The sequence below is a fragment of the Scyliorhinus torazame genome, chromosome 22 (assembly GCF_047496885.1).
Source record: "Scyliorhinus torazame isolate Kashiwa2021f chromosome 22, sScyTor2.1, whole genome shotgun sequence".
Taxonomy (NCBI): Eukaryota; Metazoa; Chordata; class Chondrichthyes; order Carcharhiniformes; family Scyliorhinidae; genus Scyliorhinus; species Scyliorhinus torazame.
In genome coordinates, this window is record NC_092728.1 from 13,903,947 (window position 1) to 13,925,605 (window position 21,659).

The 21,659-nt window shown below is 55.7% G+C and overlaps 1 protein-coding gene across 1 annotated transcript in view; it reads left to right on the top strand.

The window, feature by feature from the left end:
- cacna1fb (calcium channel, voltage-dependent, L type, alpha 1F subunit) overlaps positions 1 to 21,659 on the top strand; it is a 224,520-nt gene that overhangs the window by 93,944 nt on the left and 108,917 nt on the right. The window contains exons 18-22 of the mRNA XM_072489013.1: positions 3,826 to 3,880; positions 6,751 to 6,901; positions 9,832 to 9,961; positions 10,447 to 10,506; positions 14,733 to 14,839. Of these exons, the coding sequence (XP_072345114.1) occupies positions 3,826 to 3,880; positions 6,751 to 6,901; positions 9,832 to 9,961; positions 10,447 to 10,506; positions 14,733 to 14,839 (503 nt within the window). The remainder of the gene's footprint in view (positions 1 to 3,825; positions 3,881 to 6,750; positions 6,902 to 9,831; positions 9,962 to 10,446; positions 10,507 to 14,732; positions 14,840 to 21,659) is intronic.

A 21,659-nucleotide genomic window follows, 5' to 3' on the forward strand; every position in this document is an offset into this window, starting at 1 on the left:
ACAGTATTCCAAGTCGGGTAGGGAGACCGGAACTGTGCACAGTATTCCGAGTGGGATAGGGAGACCGGAACTGTGCGCAGTATTCCAAGTGGGATAGGGAGACAGGAACTGTGCACAGTATTCCGAGTGGGATAAGGAGACAGGAACTGTGCGCAGTATTCCGAGGGGATAGGCAGACCGGAACTGTGCACAGTATTCCAAGTGGGATAGGGAGACCGGAACTGTGCACAGTATTCCGAGTGGGATAGGGAGACCGGAACTGTGCACAGTATTCCGAGTGGGATAGGCAGATCGGAACTGTGCACAGTATTCCGAGTGGGATTGGGAGATCGGAACTGTGCACAGTATTCCGAGTGGATTAGGGAGACCAGAACTGTGCACAGTATTCCGAGTGGGATAGGGAGACCGGAACTGTGCACAGTATTCCGAGTGGGATAGGTAGACCACAACTCTGCACAGTATTCCGAGTGAGATAGGGAGACTGGAACTGTGCGCAGTATTCCGAGTGGGATAGGGAGACCGGAATTGTGCACAGTATTCCGAGTGGGATAGGGAGAGCGGAACTGTGCACAGTATTCCGAGTGGGATAGGTAGACCACAACTCTGCACAGTATTCCGAGTGGGATAGGGAGACTGGAACTGTGCGCAGTATTCCGAGTGGGATTGGGAGACCGGAACTGTGCACAGTATTCCGAGTGGATTAGGGAGACCAGAACTTTGCGCAGTATTCCAAGTCGGGTAGGGAGACCGGAACTGTGCACAGTATTCCGAGTTGGATAGGGAGACTGGAACTGTGCGCAGTATTCCGAGTGGGATTGGGAGACCGGAACTGTGCACAGTATTCCGAGAGGATTAGGGAGACCAGAACTTTGCGCAGTATTCCAAGTCGGGTAGGGAGACCGGAACTGTGCACAGTATTCCGAGTGGGATAGGGAGACCGGAACTGTGCACAGTATTCCGAGTGGGATAGGGAGACGGGAACTGTGCACAGTATTCCAAGTCGGGTAGGGAGACCGGAACTGTGCACAGTATTCCGAGTGGGATAGGGAGACCGGAACTGTGCACAGTATTCCAAGTCGGGTAGGGAGACCGGAACTGTGCACAGTATTCCGATTGGGATAGGTAGACCACAACTTTGCACAGTATTCCGAGTGGGATAGGGAGACTGGAACTGTGCGCAGTATTCCGAGTGGGATAGGGAGACCGGAATTGTGCACAGTATTCCAAGTCGGGTAGGGAGACCGGAACTGTGCACAGTATTCCGAGTGGGATAGGTAGACCACTACTCTGCACAGTATTCCGAGTGGGATAGGGAGACTGGAACTGTGCGCAGTATTCCGAGTGGGATAGGGAGACCGGAATTGTGCACAGTATTCCGAGTGGGATAGGGAGACGGGAACTGTGCACTGTATTCCGAGTGGGATAGGGAGATGGGAACTGTGCACAGTATTCCAAGTGGGATATGGAGACCGGAGCTGTGCACAGTATTCCTAGTGGGATAGGGAGACAGGAATTGTGCACAGTATTCCGATTTGGATACAGAGACCGGAAATGTGCACAGGATTCCAAGTGGGATTGGCAGACAGGAACTGTGCACAGTATTCCGAGTGGGATAGGGAGACCGGAACTGTGCGCAGTATTCCGAGTGGGATAGGCAGACCGGAACAGTGCGCAGTATTCCGAGTGGGATAGGGAGACGGGACTGTGCACAGTTTTCCAAGTGGGATATGGAGACCGGAGCTGTGCACAGTATTCCTAGTGGGATAGGGAGACAGGAATTGTGCACAGTATTCCGATTTGGATACAGAGACCGGAAATGTGCACAGTATTCCGAGTGGAATAGGGAGACGGGACTGTGCACAGTTTTCCAAGTGGGATATGGAGACCGGAGCTGTGCACAGTATTCCGATTGGGATACAGAGACCGGAAATGTGCACAGTATTCCGAGTGGGATACGGAGACCGGAACTGTGCGCAGTGTTCCAAGTGGAATGCGGGGACAGGAACTGAGCACAGTATTCCGAATGGGACAGGGAGGCGGGAACTGTGCTCAGTATTCCGAGTGGGATAGGGAGACCGGAACTGTGCACAGTATTCCAAGTGGGATAGGGAGACCGGAACTGTGCACAGTATCCCGAGTGGGATATGGATACAGGAATTGTGCACAGTATTCCGAGTGGGATAGGGAGACCAGAACTGTGCACAGTATTCCAAGTGGGATAGGGAGACAGGAATTGTGCACAGTATTCCGATTGGGATACAGAGACCGGAAATGTGCACAGTATTCCGAGTGGGATAGGGAGACAGGAAATGTGCACAGGATTCCAAGTGGGATAGGGAGACAGGAATTGTGCACAGTATTCCGAGTGGGATAGGGAGGCATCAGAGCTGTGCACAGTATTCCGAGCGGGATAGGGAGACCGGAACTGTGCACAGTATTCCAAGTGGGATAGGGAGACAGGAATTGTGCACAGTATTCCGATTGGGATACAGAGACCGGAAATGTGCACAGTATTCCGAGTGGGATAGGGAGACAGGAAATGTGCACAGGATTCCAAGTGGGATAGGGAGACAGGAATTATGCACAGTATTCCGAGTGGGATAGGGAGACCAGAACTGTGCACAGTATTCCGAGTGGGATAGGGAGACCAGAACTATGCACAGTATTCCGAGTGGGATAGGGAGACGGGACTGTGCACAGTATTCCGAGTGGGATAGGGAGACCAGGGGCGAAATTCTCCCCCAACGGCGTGATGTCCGCCGACTGGCCCCAATCAGACGGGCATCGCGCCGCCCCAAAGGTGCGGAATGCTCCGCATCTTTGGGGGCCGAGCCCCAACATTGAGGGGCTAGGCCGACACCGGAGGGATTTCCGCCCCGCCAGCTGGCGTTGAAATGCGGCGCATGCGCGGGAGCGTCAGCGGCCGCTGTCAGTTTCTCGCGCATGCGCAGTGGGGAGAGTCACTTCCGCCTCCGCCATGGTGGAGGCCGTGGCGGAGGCGGAAGGGAAAGAGTGCCCCCAAGGCACAGGCCCGCCCGCGGATCGGTGGGCCCCGATCGCGGGCCAGGCCACCGTGGGGGCACCCCCTGGGTTCAGATCGCCCCGCGCCCCCCCCCCCCCCCAGGACCCCGGAGCCCGCCCACGCCGCCTGGTCCCGCCGGTAAATACCAGGTTTGATTTACGCCGGCGGGACAGGCAATTTCTGAGCGGGACCTCGGCCCATCCGGGCCGGAGAATCCAGCGGGGGGTCCCGCCAACCGGCGCGGCCCGATTCCCGCCCCCGCCCAATCTCCGGTACCGGAGACTTCGGCGGGGGCGGGGGCGGGATTCACGGCGGCCAACGGCCATTCTCCGACCTGGCGAGGGGGTCGGAGAATGGCGCCCCTGAACTGTGCACAGTATTCCGAGTGGGATAGGGAGACGGGACTGTGCACAGTATTCTGAGTGGGATAGGGAGACGGGAACGCTGCGCAGTATTCCGAGTGGGATAGGGAGACGGGAATGCTGCGCAGTACTCCGAGTGGGATAGGGAGACGGGAACGCCGCGCAGTATTCCGAGTGGAGTCACACCAGGCGCTGCTCTAAGCGATCCCTCTGGAAATGATCCTCAATGTTTGCTGTTCTGATGACTTTGTTAAATTGCTGCGCTACCTTCAGCCCCGCCCTTTAACCCCCCCCTCCCCAACCCCAAATCCCTGTGTGTCTCTCATCTAATAAATGTTCCCAAGCGTTGCTGCACATGGTCCTGTCAGTTCAGTCGCGGTCGCTGTTTCTACACAGAGAGAGGCAAATTGCTTATTTTCTCCCTCTCCTATGTTCCCCTAGGAGGAGGAGGAGGAGGAAGAATCTGATCAGGAGGACGTGCTAAGCGACACAGGAGGTAAGAGGTCCCAACAGGCCAGCGTGAGTCAGGGGGCGAGAGGGAGCTTCGAGATTTGCACTAACCCCCTACTCAGCTCTGTTCACACGAGGCTGTCGGAGGGTCAGTGCTGAGGGAGTGCCGCACTGTCGGAGGGTCAGTACTGAGGGAGCGCCGCACTGTCGGAGGGTCAGTGCTGAGGGAGCGCCGCACTGTCGGAGGGTCAGTGCTGAGGGAGCGCCGCACTGTCGGAGGGTCAGTGCTGAGGGAGCGCCGCACTGTCGGAGGGTCAGTGCTGAGGGAGCGCCGCACTGTCGGAGGGTCAGTGCTGAGGGAGCGCCGCACTGTCGGAGGGTCAGTGCTGAGGGAGCGCCGCACTGTCGGAGGGTCAGTGCTGAGGGAGCGCCGCACTGTCGGAGGGTCAGTACTGAGGGAACGTCGCACTGTCGGAGGGTCAGTACTGAGGGAGCGCCGCACTGTCGGAGGGTCAGTGCTGAGGGAGCGCCGCACTGTCGGAGGGTCAGTGCTGAGGGAGGGCCGCACTGTCGGAGGGTCAGAGCTGAGGGAGCGCCGCACTGTGGGAGGGTCAGTGCTGAGGGAGCGCCGCACTGTCGGAGGGTCAGTGCTGAGGGAGGGCCGCACTGTCGGAGGGTCAGAGCTGAGGGAACGCCGCACTGTCGGAGGGTCAGTGCTGAGGGAGGGCCGCACTGTCGGAGGGTCAGTGCTGAGGGAGCGCCGCACTGTGGGAGGGTCAGTGTGGGTGTCCAAGCCCATCATTTATTGTTCATCCTTAATTGTCCCTTCAGAATGAGGCGACTGAGTCGCAGTTGTCCAATCATAGTGATTGAACCACTGCAATCCCATGTGGTGTAGGTACACCCATCATGCTGTTAGGGAGGGAGTTCCAGGAGTGTGTGTGTGTGTTGGTGTGTGTCCAGTTCAGTTCAGTTTGTGGTCAGTGGAAACCTCCCCAGGATGTTGACGGTATCTCAGTGATTATTTCTGCTCTTTTAAAACACGGACCAAAGAAACTCTGAGAAAGGACTTTCTGAGATGATTTATTTTCGAATAAGGGGCCTGATTCAGCTGCTGCGTAGGCTCAGCGCAGAGCGGGCGCAATGGGTGAATCCCACGACATCCCATAACCGGGCTCCGGCCGGTGCCACCTGGATCTCGCCCTCGCTGGACCAGGCGCACGTGGCCATCCAGGGGTCTCGGAGGCCATTGGAGCTCCTGTGGGTGGTGGGGACAAGGGTAGTAGTAGCCTGGCACTGCCCCCGGGCACTGCCAGGGTGGCAGACACGTACCTCGAGCCGGGTGGCACTAACAAGGATCGGGGCCTGAGGGGGGGGGGGCATGCCCATGAAAGGGGGGCGGGGGGGGGGGGCGGCGTGAGGAGTTGTGTGAAAGGTGGCTGAAGGTGGGTATGAAGGGACCCCATAATGGCTGGGCCCCCCCCCCCCCTTTCATGGGCTCCCTTTCAAAATGGCGACCCGATCTCTGCGGGGCCGGCCTGGCTGGCAAGTTCCAGCCAGTGATGGGCTTAACTGACGAGACACAGCCCAGGGCCCACAAAGGTGACTAAATGTGGGTGAACAGACGTGTGAATCTCACGCGTAACAGCCGAGGGGACCCGTTCAAAATGACACAATCTGTTTGGTCGAATCGGGCCTGTCCTATTCAAGCTTTCTGCGTTTGGTTATGTGAGCCTGGTAACTGATCGCTGTTCACTGTGCTCGATTAGTTCCGCCTGGCTGTTGATTCCGAGCAAAGGGAAATGGGCGTCAAGAATCTGGGCTGTGACCAGGCGCATGGAGCAGACATTTTGAAGCGTTGGGAAAGCTTTCAAAGTACGCGTCCTGCATTCCTCTCCGGAAGCCTAAATCTGAGGGGGGCTGAAGGGGGGGTCAGTAAATTTACAGAAGACACCAAGATTGATGGAGTAGTGGATGAGGTGGAGGGCTGTTGTAGGCTGCAAAAAGACATTGATAGGATGCAGAGCTGGGCCGAAAAGTGGCAGATGGCGTTTAACCCTGCTAAGTGCGAGGTGATTCATTTTGGGAGGACAAATTTGAATGCGGATTACAGGGTTAACGGCAGGGTTCTGAGGAATGTGGAGGAACAGAGATCTTGGGGTTCATGTCCACAGATCTCTGAAGGTTGCCACTCAAGTGGATAGAGCCGTGAAGAAGGCTTATAGCGTTTATTAACAGGGGGCTTGAGTTTAAGAGCCGCGGGGTTATGCTGCAACTATACATGCCCTTGGTGAGACCACATTTGGAGTATTGTGAGCAGTTCTGGTCACCTCACTATAGGAAGGATGTGGAAGCATTGGAAAGGGTGCAAAGGGGATTTACCAGGATGCTGCCTGGTTTGGAGGATAGGTCTTATGAGGAAAGGTTGAGGGAGCTAGGGCTTTTCTCTTTGGAGCGGAGGAGGATGAGACGCGACTTAATAGCGGTTTATAAGATAATGAGGGGGATAGATAGAGTGGATGTTCAGAGACTATCTCCTCGGGTGGATGTAGCTGTTACAAGGGGGGATAAATATAAGGTTCAGGGTGGGAGATACAGGAGGGATGTCCGAGGTAGGTTCTTTACTCAGAGAGTGGTTAGGGTGTGGAATGGACTGCCTGCTGTGATCGTGGAGTCGGACACTTTAGGAACTTTCAAGCGGTTATTGGACAGGCACATGGAGCGCACCAGAATGACAGGGAGTGGGATAGCTTGGCCTTGGTTTCGGACAATGCTCGGCACAACATGGAGGGCCGAAGGGCCTGTTCTGTGCTGTACTGTTCTACGTTACAGTGACAATAACCTTTGCAGTAGATCTGGCCAGCGTTTTCTGCCCTCTGACCTGGATGTTTGTTCTCTGTTCCCCACCCCCTGCAGACGGAGGAGGGGAGGACGAGGAGCAGGGAGGGCATGCAGAGAGCCTGGTGGGCTCCACGGTGGAGGAGCTGTCGAACTTCGCCCCCCCCAAGGAGAAGATTGTGCCGATCCCGGAGGGCAGCGCCTTCTTCCTGCTCAGCTCCACCAACCCGTGAGTGCCAGGCTTATTCGGGGGGAAATGGGCGCTGGGCCGCACTTGCCAGGGGTGCAGGCTCGGGAAGGGGCGGCGGGTGGTTGGGGGGGGGGAATGTTTGATTCAAGACACACAGCTTCCCTGATCCCCTCTCTGCCCCGCGAGCCCCCCCCCTGTGCTGCACGGGGGGGGGGGGGGGGGGGGGGAGGGGGGGGGGGGGGGCTGGCGAAGTGGGAGGTGAGGGTGCCCCCCCATGCCAGAGGATAGGATGTGGATGTCACTGGCAATGGGCACCGTTGGGAGGTTCCATCCTCCGAGGTTTATACCTTCTTGTTGTGTAAGGGGATTAATGGTTACGGGCCCCAGACGGGATTGATGGAGTTAAGATACAGGTCAGGCAGATGTGTGCAACAGGCTCAAGAGGGTCTGAATGTGCTGAGGGAGCGCTGCACTGTCGGAGGGTCAGTGCTGAGGGAGGGCCGCGCTGTCGGAGGGTCTCCTCCTGTTCCTGTGTGAAAGGCTGGAGAGGGGCTGAATGGGCCTCCTCCGGTTCCTGTGTAACAGGCTCGAGTGAGGCTGAATGGGCCTCCTCTGGTTCCTGTGTAACAGGCTGGAGAGGGGCTGAATGGGCCTCCTCCTGTTCCTGTGTAACAGACTCGAGAGGGGCTGAATGGCCTCCTCCTGTTCCTGTGTAACAGGCTCGAGGGGGGCTGAATGGGCTCCTCCTGTTCCTGTGTAACAGCCTCGAGAGGGGCTGAATGGGCCTCCTCCTGTTCCTGTGTGACAGGCTCCAGAGGGTCTGAATGGGCCTCCTGCTGTTCCTGTGTAACAGGCTCGAGAGGGGCTGAATGGACCTCCTCCTATTCCTGTGTAACAGGCTCGAGAGGGGCTGAATGGGCCTCCTCCTATTCCTGTGTGACAGGCTGGAGAGGGGCTGAATGGGCCTCCTCCTGTTCCTGTGTGACAGGCTCCAGAGGGTCTGAATGGGCCTCCTCCTATTCCTGTGTAACAGGCTCGAGAGGGGCTGAATGGGCCTCCTCCTATTCCTGTGTGACAGGCTGGAGAGGGGCTGAATGGGCCTCCTCCTGCTCCTGTGTAACAGGCTTGAGAGGAGCTGAATGGGCCTCCTCCTGTTCCTGTGTAACAGGCTGGAGAGGGGCTGAATGGGCCTCCTCCTGTTCCTGTGTAACAGGCTGGAGAGGGGCTGAATGGGCCTCCTCCTGTTCCTGTGTAACAGGCTCGAGAGGGGCTGAATGGGCTCCTCCTGTTCCTGTGTAACAGGCCCGAGAGGGGCTGAATGGGCCTCCTCCGGTTCCTGTGTAACAGGCTCGATAGGGGCTGAATGGACCTCCTCCAGTTCCTGTGTAACAGGCTCGAGAGGGGCTGAATGGGCCTCCTCGTGTTCCTGTGTAACAGACTCGAGAGGGGCTGAATGGCCTCCTCCTGTTCCTGTGTAACAGGCTGGAGAGGGGCTGAATGGGCCTCCTCCTGTTCCTGTGTAACAGACTCGAGAGGGGCTGAATGGCCTCCTCCTGTTCCTGTGTAACAGGCTCGAGAGGGGCTGAATGGGCCTCCTCCGGTTCCTGTGTAACAGGCTCGAGTGAGGCTGAATGGGCCTCCTCCGGTTCCTGTGTAACAGGCTCGAGAGGGGCTGAATGGACCTCCTCCAGTTCCTGTGTAACAGGCTCGAGAGGGGCTGAATGGGCCTCCTCCTGTTCCTGTGTAACAGGCTGGAGAGGGGCTGAATGGGCCTCCTCCAGTTCCTGTGTAACAGGCTCGAGAGGGGCTGAATGGACCTCCTCCAGTTCCTGTGTAACAGGCTCGAGAGGGGCTGAATGGGCCTCCTCCTGTTTCTATGTAACAGGCTCGAGAGGGGCTGAATGGGCTCCTCCTGTTCCTGTGCAACAGGCTCGAGAAGGGCTGAATTGGGCCTCCTCCAGTTCCTGTGTATCAGGCTCGAGAGGGGCTGAATGGGCCTCCTCCTGTTCCTGTGTCACAGGCTCCAGAGGGTCTGAATGGGCCTCCTCCTGTTCCTGTGTGAAAGGCTGGAGAGGGGCTGAATGGGCCTCCTCCTGTTCCTGTGTGAAAGGCTGGAGAGGGGCTGAATGGGCCTCCTCTGGTTCCTGTGTAACAGGCTCGAGTGAGGCTGAATGGGCCTCCTCCTGTTCCTGTGTAACAGGCTCGAGAGGGGCTGAATGGGCTCCTCCTGTTCCTGTGTAACAGGCTCGAGAGGGGCTGAATGGGCCTCCTCCGGTTCCTGTGTAACCGGCTCGAGAGGGGCTGAATGGGCCTCCTCCTGTTCCTGTGTAACAGGCTGGAGAGGGGCTGAATGGGCCTCCTCTGGTTCCTGTGTAAGAGGGTCGAGAGGGGCTGAATGGGCCTCCTCCTGTTCCTGCGCAACAGGCTCGAGAAGGGCTGAATTGGGCCTCCTCCTGTTCCTGTGTAACCGGCTCGAGAGGGGCTGAATGGGCCTCCTCTGGTTCCTGTGTAAGAGGGTCGAGAGGGGCTGAATGGTCCTCCTCCAGTTCCTGTGTAACAGGGTCGGGATTTACCCCTAACAATACAGAGCGCGGCAATGAATCAGAAACCCCAACACACGAGGAAAACAATCTACAGTCCCAGAAACAGGCCATTCGGCCCCTCTGTTTGGTGCCAGTGTTCCACACCTGCCCCCTCCCACGCCTCCCCACTCCATCTCCACCTCCTATTTGTTTCAACCTCATGAGTTTATCCAGCTCCCCCCCCTCAAACATATCAACACGATTCACCCCCCGTAGGAATGGGCTGGCATGGTGCAGATGGGCCGAATGAACCGTTTCGGTGTTGTAGCTATTTGAGGGGGGGGGGGGGGTGGAGTTTCCCTGTCACGGGGAGCGTCGCCCCCGTCGGGGATTAGCGAATTCTGTGGCACCGCGCTAACAGCCGCCATGTCCCTGTTCGACCGGCAGGATCCGTGTCGCTTGTCACCGCCTGATCCACCACCACGTCTTCACCAACCTCATCCTGGTCTTCATCATCCTCAGCAGCATCTCCCTCGCAGCGGAGGATCCCATCCGGGCGCACTCCTTCCGGAACCACGTGAGTGATAAACGGGGGGAGGTTCCAGGGGCGGGATTCTCCGACCCCCCCCCCCCCCACCCTTCCGGGTCGGAGAATCGCCGTGGGGGGGGGGGGGGGGGGAGGGGGGCGGGATTCACGCCAGCTCCCGCCGATTATCCCACCCCGGGTACTTACCGGCTCCGCGGGCTGCCTCCGGGGTCCTCGGGGGGGGGCAACGGTGGCCTGGCCCGCGATCGAGGCCCTTCCGCGCCGGCTGGCACTGCGCCAAACCCCTTCCGCGCCTTCGGGGCGGCCCGACGCTGGAGTGGTTCTCGCCGCTCCTTCCCGCCGAGTTGCTGCCCCGCCGGTTCGCGGAGAATCCCCTTTTACCGAGAGCCTGTCCCCGGGTGGCAGAGTGCGATGGGAGCCGAATCCACTGGTTTGAACTGGAGTTCTACTGTCAATGGCCTGTTTGTGCTCTCTTCACTCACCCCCTGTTATTTCTGTCTTTTGCTGTCCTCCAGGTGCTGGGTTACTTCGACTACGCATTCACCTCACTTTTCACGGTGGAGATCTTGTTTAAGGTACCTCTGGCCCTGCTCACCCTCAGAGCACCCTTGGGGGAGGGCGGGGGGGGGGTTTGGCTAGCCTCCCTGCGACTGACCCGGCACGCCCCCCCCCCCCCCCCTCCCTCCACGCGCCCTGTGACCGGGACAGCGAGCGCAGGCGAGTACGTCACCTCTGATCTCTGCCCGCCGCCCCTCGCCGCTCCTTCATGCCGCCTCCCTACGAGCCTGGTGGGGGGTGAGGAAGCGGGGAGAGGTCCCATGGGATCAGGGAACCACCGGCTCCCACTCCATCCGACGGGCCCCAAGATGGCCGCCGGGCCTGTCCGAAGGCCTGCGCGGGCTCTGCCAGGCACGGGGCCAGGCGGCACTCGGAAGGGTAGGGCAGATGGCAGGAGGGTGACGCGTGTTCCCTCCGACACCTCCACCGTACGGTTCACAGCTAACAATTTAAGGGAAAATGATCGATTATTGAAAGGGAGGAGAGTTGTGATCAGTACCGTCCGTCCAGTACCAGATTTCGCAAAGGCCATACGAGACTCGGGCTCCCTTATTTACTAGTTTAGCATTCACTGTGGAGTTACCCAGTTAAGATCCCGGACCACACCACAACGTTTCGGATTTTGGGGGGAATACCTTACTCCAGGAGTGATTCCACTGACCAATAGGAATCTTCTATTTTAAGACAAACTTTATTCTATTCTAAAAATAAATTTAACGTACCCAATTCATTTTTTCCAATTAAGGGGCAATTTAGCCACGGCCAATCCACCTACCCTGCACATCTTTGGGTTGTGGGGGCGAAACCCACGCAGACACGGGGAGAACGTGCAAACTCCACACGGACAGTGACCCAGAGCCGGGATCGAACCTGGGACCTCGGCGCCGTGAGGCAGCAGTGCTAACCCACTGCGCCACCGAGCTGCCTAAGCTTCATTTTTAACACAGGGTCAAACACTTATCATCACAACAAAAATAGCTTTCCAATTAACAGTTAAACAATTCTCAAAAAATATGGAAAGGCTTTTTACTAACTTAGACCTCATCTCCAATCAAGCAAACCCCATTATAGGTCAAAAGCTACTTGTAAATATAGTTAGCAAACACAGGGTTACTTGCCGTTCACTTGTAAAAGCTACTTGGGAAGCGAGGGAGAAAAAAGTGGGGGGGAGAGACAGAGTGAGAGAGATAGAACACACAGACCTGGCTCCTCCAATTAACTGCATCATCTTTATCCCACCCAGATCCCATGACCTGCTTGCCTAAGTCTAGACACAACGGGTGGGTTTTTTGTGCCGGGTTTTGGTGGCTTCCCCCAGCCGCGTGTTTCTGCCAGCGGGGACTCTCTAGTTCCTCCGCCTGTCAATGGGATTTTCCATTGAAACCACCCCACGCCCCCCGGAGGGGAGGTACGCTGCTGACGGGAATGAGAATCCCAGCCAATGTGTCAATTCGTCTACTCTCCAGGGAGCCTCCAGCATTGCATAGCAAAGTTCAATTCGGCACTTCTTTTTAAACTAGTACCTGCTGGGACGAATGATGATCTCACTTTTACGGCATCTTAATTGCACCTTTTGCAGATACACTGCCTGTCTGTAGGTTAAATCCTGGATTTCTAAAACATATTGCAGCGGCTGATATATACCTTACCTCAGGCTTTCAATAACACGTCAATAACAGGTTTATGTCAGAAAATCATCATTAAAATGTCCTACATTGATCACAGTGTACACACAAGATGGCGTAGCAGCTCTTTGATCAACTACAATAATCATTATTATACTGTTACACAAATAATAGTTCATTGGATTGGGTTTGGATTTATTGACAAGTGTACCGAGGTACAGTCAAAAGTATTGTTCTGTGTCCCAGGCAGATCGTTCCATACATGAAAAAACATAGGACATACATAAATACACAATGTAAACACATAGACACAGGCATCGGGTGAAGCATATGGAGTGTAGTAGTACTCAGCAGAGAAGATGTGTGAAGAGATCAGTTCAGTCCATAAGAGGGTCGTTTAGGAGTCTGGTGACAGCGGGGAAGAAGCTGTTTTTGAGTCTGTTCGTGCGTGTTCTCAGACTTCTGTATCTCCTGCCCGATGGAAGAAGTTGGAAGAGTGAGTAAGCCGGGTGGGAGGGGTCTTTGATTATACTGCCCGCTTTCCCCAGGCAGCGGGAGGTGTAGATGGAGTCAATGGATGGGAGGCGGGTTCGTGTGATGGACTGGGCGGTGTTCACGACTCTCTGAAGTTTCTTGCGGTCCTGGGCCGAGCAGTTGCCATACCAGGCTGTGATGCAGCCCGATAGGATGCTTTCTATGGTGCATCTGTAAAAGTTGGTAAGGGTTAATGTGGACATGCCAAATTTCCTTAGTTTCCTGAGGAAGTATAGGCGCTGTTGTGCTTTCTTGGTGGTAGCGTCGACGTGGGTGGACCAGGACAGATTTTTGGAGATGTGCACCCCTAGGAATTTGAAACTGCTAACCATCTCCACCTCGGCCCCGTTGATGCTGACAGGGGTGTGTACAGTACTTTGCTTCCTGAAGTCAATGACCAGCTCTTTAGTTTTGCTGGCATTGAGGGAGAGATTGTCGTCGCTGCACCACTCCACTAGGTTCTCAATCTCCCTCCTGTATTCTGACTCATCGTTATTCGAGATCCGGCCCACTATGGTCATATCGTCAGCAAACGTGGCATTTTCCAGTCACTAATTAACATGATTTAAAACAGTTGCCCAATCAACATTCATACACGTATAGTGATTATATCATCAAGTTGGGCAAGTGGGAAAATGAACGGCAGTTGCAGTATAATTTGGATAAAAGTGAGGTTATCCAATTTGGTCGCAAAAAAACAGAAGGCAGATTATTAGTTGAATGGCTATAAATTAGGAGAGAGGAATGTGCAACGAGACCTGGGTACACCAGTCGCTGAAGATAAGCATGCAGGTGCAGCAGGCGGTAAAGAAGGCTAATGGTATGTTGGCCTTCATTGCGAGAGGTTTCGAGTACAGAAGCAGGGATGTGTGGCTGCAATTGTACAGGGCCTTGGTGAGGCCACACCTGGGGTATTGTGGGCAGTTTTGGTCTCCTTCTCTGAGGAAGGATGTTCTTGCTCTCGAGCGAGCGCAGCGAAGGTTTACCAGACTGATTCCTGGGATGGCGGGAGTGACGTACGAGGAGAGATTGAGTCGGTGAGGAATGTTCTCGCTGGAGTTCAGAAGAATGAGGGGGGATCTCATAGAAACCTATAAAATTCTAACAGGACTGGACAGGGTGGATGCAGGAAGGAAGTTCCCGATGGTGGGGGGTGTCCAGAACCAGGGGTCACAGTCTGAGGATACGGGGTAGACCATTTCGGACAGAGATGAGGAAACATTTCTTCCCCCAGAGAGCAGTCGGTCTGTGGAATCCGTTACCACAGGAAGTAATTGAGGCAAAAACATTGTATGTTTTCAAGAACCAGTTAGATACAGCACTCGGGGCAAAGGGGATCAAAGGATATGGGGGATCAGCCATGATCATAATAATAATCTTTATTCGTGTCACACTCCACCACACTCCGGAGCCTGTTCGGGTACACGGAGGGAGAATTCGGAATGTCCAATTCACCCAACAAGCACGTCATTCGGGACTTGTGGGAGGAAACCGGAGCACCCGGAGGAAACCCACGCAGACACGGGGAGAAACGTGCAGACACTCATACTCAAACACACTCACTCACTCACACTTTCTCTCCCAAACTCCCTCACGCTCACAAACACACTCACTCAGACTCTCACACTCACTCACTCTCACTCACACTCACACACACTCTCTCGCACACTCATGCACACACTCCCACACTCTCCGGAACATTCTCAGTTCGGAAACAGGAAATATGTCGCTGGATTGCAGCATTGGCGACGGGGATGGGGGGGTGGCCCAGACGGTGGGTGTGACACCCACTGGACCACAGTCGATGCTTTGAAGAGGTGAGTGAGGGAAAAGGGAATGGAAAGATGTGGGGGATAGGGAGGTGGTGGTCGGGCGGTAGGGGGGGGTAGATGGAGTCGGTGGGAAGAGGTTGGTGTGCTGGGAATGGGGGGGGGGAGAGAGGGGGAGGGGGGCATCCGCGTTGGCGGGTGGGGGGGGGGCTCCAGGTCACCGTACGACGTTAAAAATCGCGCCCCTTGACCCCCGGCCTGAGCTCGCTCGGCACCTGTACGTTTTCCTCTTCTTTTTTTCCCCCCCGGCTGCAGATGACGACATTTGGAGCTTTCCTTCACCAGGGTTCGTTCTGTCGGAACGCCTTCAACCTGCTGGACCTGTTGGTGGTCAGCGTGTCGCTCATCTCCTTCTGGCTGCAGTGAGTAGCCCCGGCAGAGATTGTTCCACAGAGAAGGCCCCGGGCTGAGGCCTTTCGACAAGGCCGGAGGCGGGGGAGGGGGAGGGGAGAGGGACCGCGAACGTCCGGGGGCACAGTTCTGGTTGTGTGTGGGGGGGGGGGGATGCGGAGAGAGAGAGAGGGGCCTCCGGTTTATCGTTTATCGATTTTAGTTTAGACGGGCAGCATGGTCGGCACGGGCTTGGAGGGCCGAAGGGCCTGTTCCTCTGCTGTACTTTTCTTTGTCCTTTGTTTCAAAATGGCGGCGACGCGTTGAGAGCCCGGTCACTTACGAGATATGGGAGCCACCAGCCAGGCCCAGCATTCAAGGCCCCCCCCCCCCCCCCCCCCCCCCCCCCCCGGTTGCCTTTCAGCTCGGCGGGCTCCTGTCCGCCAGGCACTGTGGGGGGGGCGGGGTGAGGGGGTGGGGTGAGGGGGTGGGGTGTTGACCTTACATCGCGATACTCCCACCCAAAGCCAAGACTTATCGAGGTCGCCAAACGAGGGAGGGTCCGCCGGGAGGGCGGGGGGGAGTGTTTACCGGGACGGTTCGGGGGATGAAGGCCGGGGGTTGGGTTGGGGGAGAAAGCTGGGCGTCTCCTCTTCTCGGAATAAAGTGGGGGGGGGGGGGGTAATTGAGGGGAGAATGGATTGGGCCGAATTAGGGCGGGTTTAACCAGGTCGACAAAGAGAAGCCGTTCCCATTGGCTGACGGTGTGAAGACTGGAGGGGGAAGGGGACTGGGGGGAGGGTGGGTTGGGGGGAGTTGGGTTGGGGTCCGGTGGGGAGGGAGGGACGATATCAGACTTTGGGGAAGGGTCGCTGGGGGTGTTGGGGCAATACAAGTGAGAGCTTACATTTTACACAGCGAGAGGTAACAAACTGGAACTTGCTGCCTGTGAGGGGGGGGTGGATTGGACAGGGAGGCGAGGAGCGACTTCGGAGGGATTTTTTAAACAGTAAAAGACATTTACGGGGTGTTGGGGGGGTGTTGGGGGCAGGTCCCAGGTTCGCTGTGCAATCCCTATTTACCCCCATCGGATGTGTCAGAGTGTGCGCGACAGTGTGTGTGTGTGAGAGAGTGTGTGTGAGAGAGAGAGTGTGTGTGAGAGAGTGTGTGTGAGAGAGTGTGTGAGAGAGAGAGTGTGTGTGAGAGAGAGAGTGTGTGTGAGAGAGTGTGTGTGAGAGAGAGTGTGTGAGAGAGAGCGTGTGTGCGAGAGAGTGTGTGTGAGAGTGTGTGAGAGAGAGCGTGTGTGAGAGAGAGCGTGTGTGAGAGAGAGCGTGTGTGCGAGAGAGTGTGTGTGAGAGAGAGAGTGTGTGAGAGAGTGTGTGTGCGCGACAGTGTGTGTGAGAGAGTGTGTGTGAGAGAGAGTGTGTGAGAGAGAGAGTGTGTGAGAGAGAGTGTGTGAGAGAGAGTGTGTGTGAGAGAGAGTGTGTGTGTGAGAGTGTGTGTGAGAGAGAGTGTGTGAGAGTGAGAGTGTGTGAGAGAGAGTGTGTGTGAGAGAGAGTGTGTGTGTGAGAGAGTTTGTGTGAGAGAGTGTGTGTGAGAGAGTGTGTGAGAGAGTGTGTGTGAGAGAGAGTGTGAGAGAGAGCGTGTGTGCGAGAGAGTGTGTGTGAGAGAGAGTGTGTGAGAGAGAGCGTGTGTGCGAGAGAGCGTGTGAGAGAGAGTATGTGTGAGAGAGAGTGTGTGTGTGAGAGAGTGTGTGAGAGAGAGTGTGTGTGAGAGAGAGTGTGTGAGAGAGAGCGTGTGTGCGAGAGAGTGTGTGTGAGAGAGAGTGTGTGAGAGAGAGCGTGTGTGCGAGAGAGTGAGTGAGAGAGAGAGTGTGTGAGAGAGTGTGTGTGCGTGACAGTGTGTGTGAGAGAGTGTGCGCGACAGTGTGTGTGTGAGAGAGTGTGTGTGTGAGAGAGTGTGTGTGAGAGAATGTGTGTGCGAGAGAGTGTGAGAGAGTGTGTGTGTGAGAGAGTGTGTGTGAGAGAGTGTGTGAGAGAGTGTGTGTGCGCGACAGTGTGTGTGAGAGAGTGTGCGCGACAGTGTGTGTGCGAGAGAGTGTGTGTGAGAGAGAGAGTGTGTGTGAGATAGTGTGTGTGAGAGAGAGTGTGTGAGAGAGAGCGTGTGTGCGAGAGAGTGTGTGTGTGAGAGAGAGAGAGTGTGTGTGAGAGAGTGTGTGAGAGAGAGAGAGTGTGGGAGTGTGTGTGAGAGAGAGTGTGTGGGAGTGTGTGTGAGAGAGAGTGTGTGAGAGAGAGTGTGTGTGAGAGAGAGTGTGTGAGAGAGAGCGTGTGTGCGAGAGAGTGTGTGTGAGAGAGAGTGTGTGAGAGAGAGCGTGTGTGCGAGAGAGTGAGTGAGAGAGAGAGTGTGTGAGAGAGTGTGTGTGCGTGACAGTGTGTGTGAGAGAGTGTGCGCGACAGTGTGTGTGTGAGAGAGTGTGTGTGTGAGAGAGTGTGTGTGAGAGAATGTGTGTGCGAGAGAGTGTGAGAGAGTGTGTGTGTGAGAGAGTGTGTGTGAGAGAGTGTGTGAGAGAGTGTGTGTGCGCGACAGTGTGTGTGAGAGAGTGTGCGCGACAGTGTGTGTGCGAGAGAGTGTGTGTGAGAGAGAGAGTGTGTGTGAGATAGTGTGTGTGAGAGAGAGTGTGTGAGAGAGAGCGTGTGTGCGAGAGAGTGTGTGTGTGAGAGAGAGAGAGTGTGTGTGAGAGAGTGTGTGAGAGAGAGAGAGTGTGGGAGTGTGTGTGAGAGAGAGTGTGTGGGAGTGTGTGTGAGAGAGAGTGTGCGAGAGAGTGTGTGAGAGAGAGTGTGCGCGAGAGAGTGTGTGTGAGAGCGAGTGTGTGGGAGTGTGTGTGAGAGAGAGAGTGTGTGAGAGAGAGTGTGTGTGAGAGAGAGGGTGTGGGAGAGAGAGTGTGTGTGAGAGAAAGTGTGAGAGTGTGTGTGTGAGAGTGTGTGTGAGAGAGAGGGTGTGTGCGAGAGAGTGTGTGTGAGAGAGTGTGCGCGAGAGAGTGTGTGTGAGAGAGAGAGTGTGTGAGAGAGAGTGTGAGAGAGTGTGTGTGGTGGTGTGTATTAGGGGTAATACGGTACACCATGAATGCCGAGGAGCTATTGGAGGACAGATGCTGGGTCCCGATTGGATCTGCCGCCTACTGGGCTCCACCCAGATAGGCGGGGTATAAGAACCTGGGTTTACTCCCCGCAGCTGCATTCTGTGACTGAGCTGCTGGGGAACAAGTCTGAACAAGTCTGCTCAATAAAGCCGCGATTGAAGTGTTTTGTTATGTTTCCTTTGTAACATAAGCGGCTTCCTTGTGTTGCATTTGTCAAGGAAGGTCGAGACGTGTAAATAACTTAAACTCATTTATTTACACGATGTGCACTTTTATAACTTGAGTTCGACACTACTGCTAATCCTATTGTAGCTACCCAAACTGACTAACCAGCTGCTGTCTGCCACGTGGTGGGTGTAATATTGAATCAGCCCTGTGCCTCTCCTCACTGACTGTCTCCACTGGCCAAAGGGGCTGATCGTGTGTGTGGTGTCCTTTATGTATGGGTTGGTGTAATGCCCCCCTGTGGTCGTGTCACCTCCTTGTGTATCGTGAATGTCCATTGGTCGCCTCCCATCTAACTTATCTATTGGTTGAGTGTGTGTGTGTGATGTTTCTGGTGCTCCCTCTAGTGTCTGTCTAGCTTACATGTATTTACAGCGATGCACATCACCACATGAAGTTCTCTACGTCTCGCCTCGTGTGTGATCGATGGTGCTACAGTGTGTGAGCGAGAGAGTGTGTGTGAGGGAGAGTGTGTGTGTGAGAGACTGTGTGTGTGTGAGAGACTGTGTGTGTGCGAGAGAGCGTGTGTGAGATAGAGTGTGTGAGTGTGTTTATGTGTGCCAGAGTGTGTGTGAGAGAGTGTGCGCGACAGTGAGTGTGTGTGAGAGAGTGTGTGTGAGAGAGAGTGTGTGAGAGTGTGTGCATCTGTGTGCGAGAGAGTGTGTGCGAGAGTGTGTGTGAGGGAGAGTGTGTGTGAGGGAGAGTGTGTGTGTGAGAGTGTGTGTGAGAGAGTGTGTGAGAGAGATTGTGAGAGAGTGTGTGAGAGAGTGTGTGCGTGTGTGTGAAAGAGTGTGTGCGTGGGTGTGTGCGAGAGTGTGTGTGTGCGAGAGTGTGTGTGAGTGTGTGCAAGTGTGTGCGAGAGAGTGTGTGCGAGAGTGTGTGTGAGGGAGAGTGTGTGTGTGAGAGTGTGTGTGAGAGAGTGTGTGTGAGAGTGTGTGAGAGAGATTGTGAGAGAGTGTGTGAGAGAGTGTGCGTGTGTGTGAAAGAGTGTGTGCGTGTGTGTGTGCGAGAGTGTGTGTGTGCGAGAGTGTGTGTGAGTGTGTGGGCATGCCAGAGTGTGTGTGAAAGAGAGTGCGCGCGACAGTGAGTGTGTGTGCAAGAGTGTGTGTGTGCGAGAGTGTGTGTGTGCGAGAGTGTGTGTGTGCGTGAGTGTGTGTGTGTATAGAGTGTGTGTATAGAGTGCGTGTGTGAGTGCGTGTGTGAGTGCGTGTGTGAGTGTGTGTGTGAGAGAGTGTGTGTGAGAAAGTGTGCGTGTGAGACAGACAGTGCACCCATGTGAGAGAGAGGGTGCGTCTGAGTGTGCGCGGGTGTGAGAGTGTCTCTCCCTTTCTGTCTCTCTCTGGCAGAGCTGTAGGGGCTGGAGGAGGTTAGAGAGATAGGGAGGGTTGTCGGGGCTGGAGGAGGTTACAGAGATAGGGAGGGTTGTAGGGGCTGGAGGAGGTTACAGAGATAGGGAGGGTTGTCGGGGCTGGAGGAGGTTACAGAGATAGGGAGGGTTGTAGGGGCTGGAGGAGGTTACAGAGATAGGGAGGGGTGTAGGGGCTGGAGGAGGTTACAGAGATAGGGAGGGTTGTAGGGGCTGGAGGAGGTTACAGAGATAGGGAGGGGTGTAGGGGCTGGAGTAGGTTACAGAGATAGGGAGGATTGTAGGGGCTGGAGGAGGTTAGAGAGATAGGGAGGGTTGTAGGGGCTGGAGGAGGTTACAGAGATAGGGAGGGTTGTAGGGGCTGGAGGAGGTTACAGAGATAAGGAGGGGTGTAGGGGCTGGAGTAGGTTACAGAGATAGGGAGGATTGTAGGGGCTGGAGGAGGTGACAGAGATAGGGAGGGGGAGGGTTGTAGGGGCTGGAGGAGGTTACAGAGAGAGGAAGGGTTGTAGGGGCTGGAGGAGGTTACAGAGATAGGGAGGGTTGTAGGGGCAGGAGGAGGTTACAGAGATAGGGAAATTTGTAGGGGCTGGATGAGGTTACAGAGATAGGGAGGGTGTAGGGGCTGGAGGAGGTTACAGAGATAGGGAGGGTGTGGGGACTGGAGGAGGGAACAGAGAAAAGGAGGGTTGTCGGGGCTGGAGGAGGTTACAGAGATAGGGAGGGTTGTAGGGGCTGGAGGAGGTTACAGGGATAGGGAGGGTGTAGGGGCTGGAGGAGGTTACAGAGATAGGGAGGGTTGTAGGGGCTGGAGGAGGTTACAGAGATAGGGAGGGTTGTAGGGCTGGAGGAGGTTACAGAGATAGGGTGGGTTGTAGGGGCTGGAGGAGGTTACAGAGATAGGGAAATTTGTAGGGGCTGGAGGAGGGTACAGAGATAGGGAGGGTTGTAGGGGCTGAAGGAGGATACAGAGATAGGGAGGGTTGTCAGGGCTGGAGGAGGTTACAGAGATAGGGAGGGTGTAGGTGCTGGAGGAGGGAACAGAGATAGGGAGGGTTGTAGGGGCTGGAGGAGGTTACAGAGATAGGGAGGGTGTAGGTGCTGGAGGAGGGAACAGAGATAGGGAAGGTTGTCAGGGCTGGAGGAGGTTACAGAGATAGGGAGGGTTGTAGGAGCTGGAGGAGGTTACAGAGATAGGGAGGGTTGTAGGGGCTGGGGAAGGTTACAGAGATAGGGAGGGTTGTAGGGGCTGGAGGAGGTTACAGAGATAGGGAGGGTTGTAGGGGCTGGAGGAGGTTACAGAGAAAGGGAGGGTTGTCGGGGCTGGGGGAGGTTACAGAGATAGGGAGGGTTGTAGTGGCTGGAGGAGGTTACAGAGATAGGGAGGGTTGTAGGGGCTGGAGGAGGTTACAGAGATAGTGAGGGTTGTAGGGGCTGGAGGAGGTTACAGAGATAGGGAGGGTTGTAGGTGCTGGAGGAGGTTACAGAGATAAGGAGGGTTGTAGGGGCTGGAGGAGGTTACAGAGATAGGGAGGGTTGTAGGGCTGGAGGAGGTTACAGAGATAGGGATGGTTGTAGGGGCTGGAGGAGGTTACAGAGATAGGGAGGGTTGTAGGGGATGGAGGAGGTTACAGAGATAGGGAGGGTTGTAGGGGCTGGAGGAGGTTACAGAGATAGGGAGGGTTGTAGGGGCTGGAGGAGGTTACAGAGATAGGGAGGGTTGTAGGGGCTGGAGGAGGTTACAGAGATAGGGAGGGTTGTAGGGGCTGGAGGAGGTTACAGAGATAGGGAGGGTTGTAGGGGCTGGAGGAGGTTACAGAGATAGGGAGGGTTGTAGGTGCTGGAGGAGGTTACAGAGATAGGGAGCGTTGTAGGGGCTGGAGGAGGTTACAGAGATAGGGAGGGTTGTAGGGGCTGGAGGAGGTTACAGAGATAGGGAGGGTTGTAGGGGCTGGAGGAGGTTACAGAGATAGGGAGGGTGTAGGTGCTGGAGGAGGGAACAGAGATAGGGAGGGTTGTCAGGGCTGGAGGAGGTTACAGAGATAGGGAGGGTTGTAGGAGCTGGAGGAGGTTACAGAGATAGGGAGGGGTGTAGGAGCTGGAGGAGGTTACAGAGATAGGG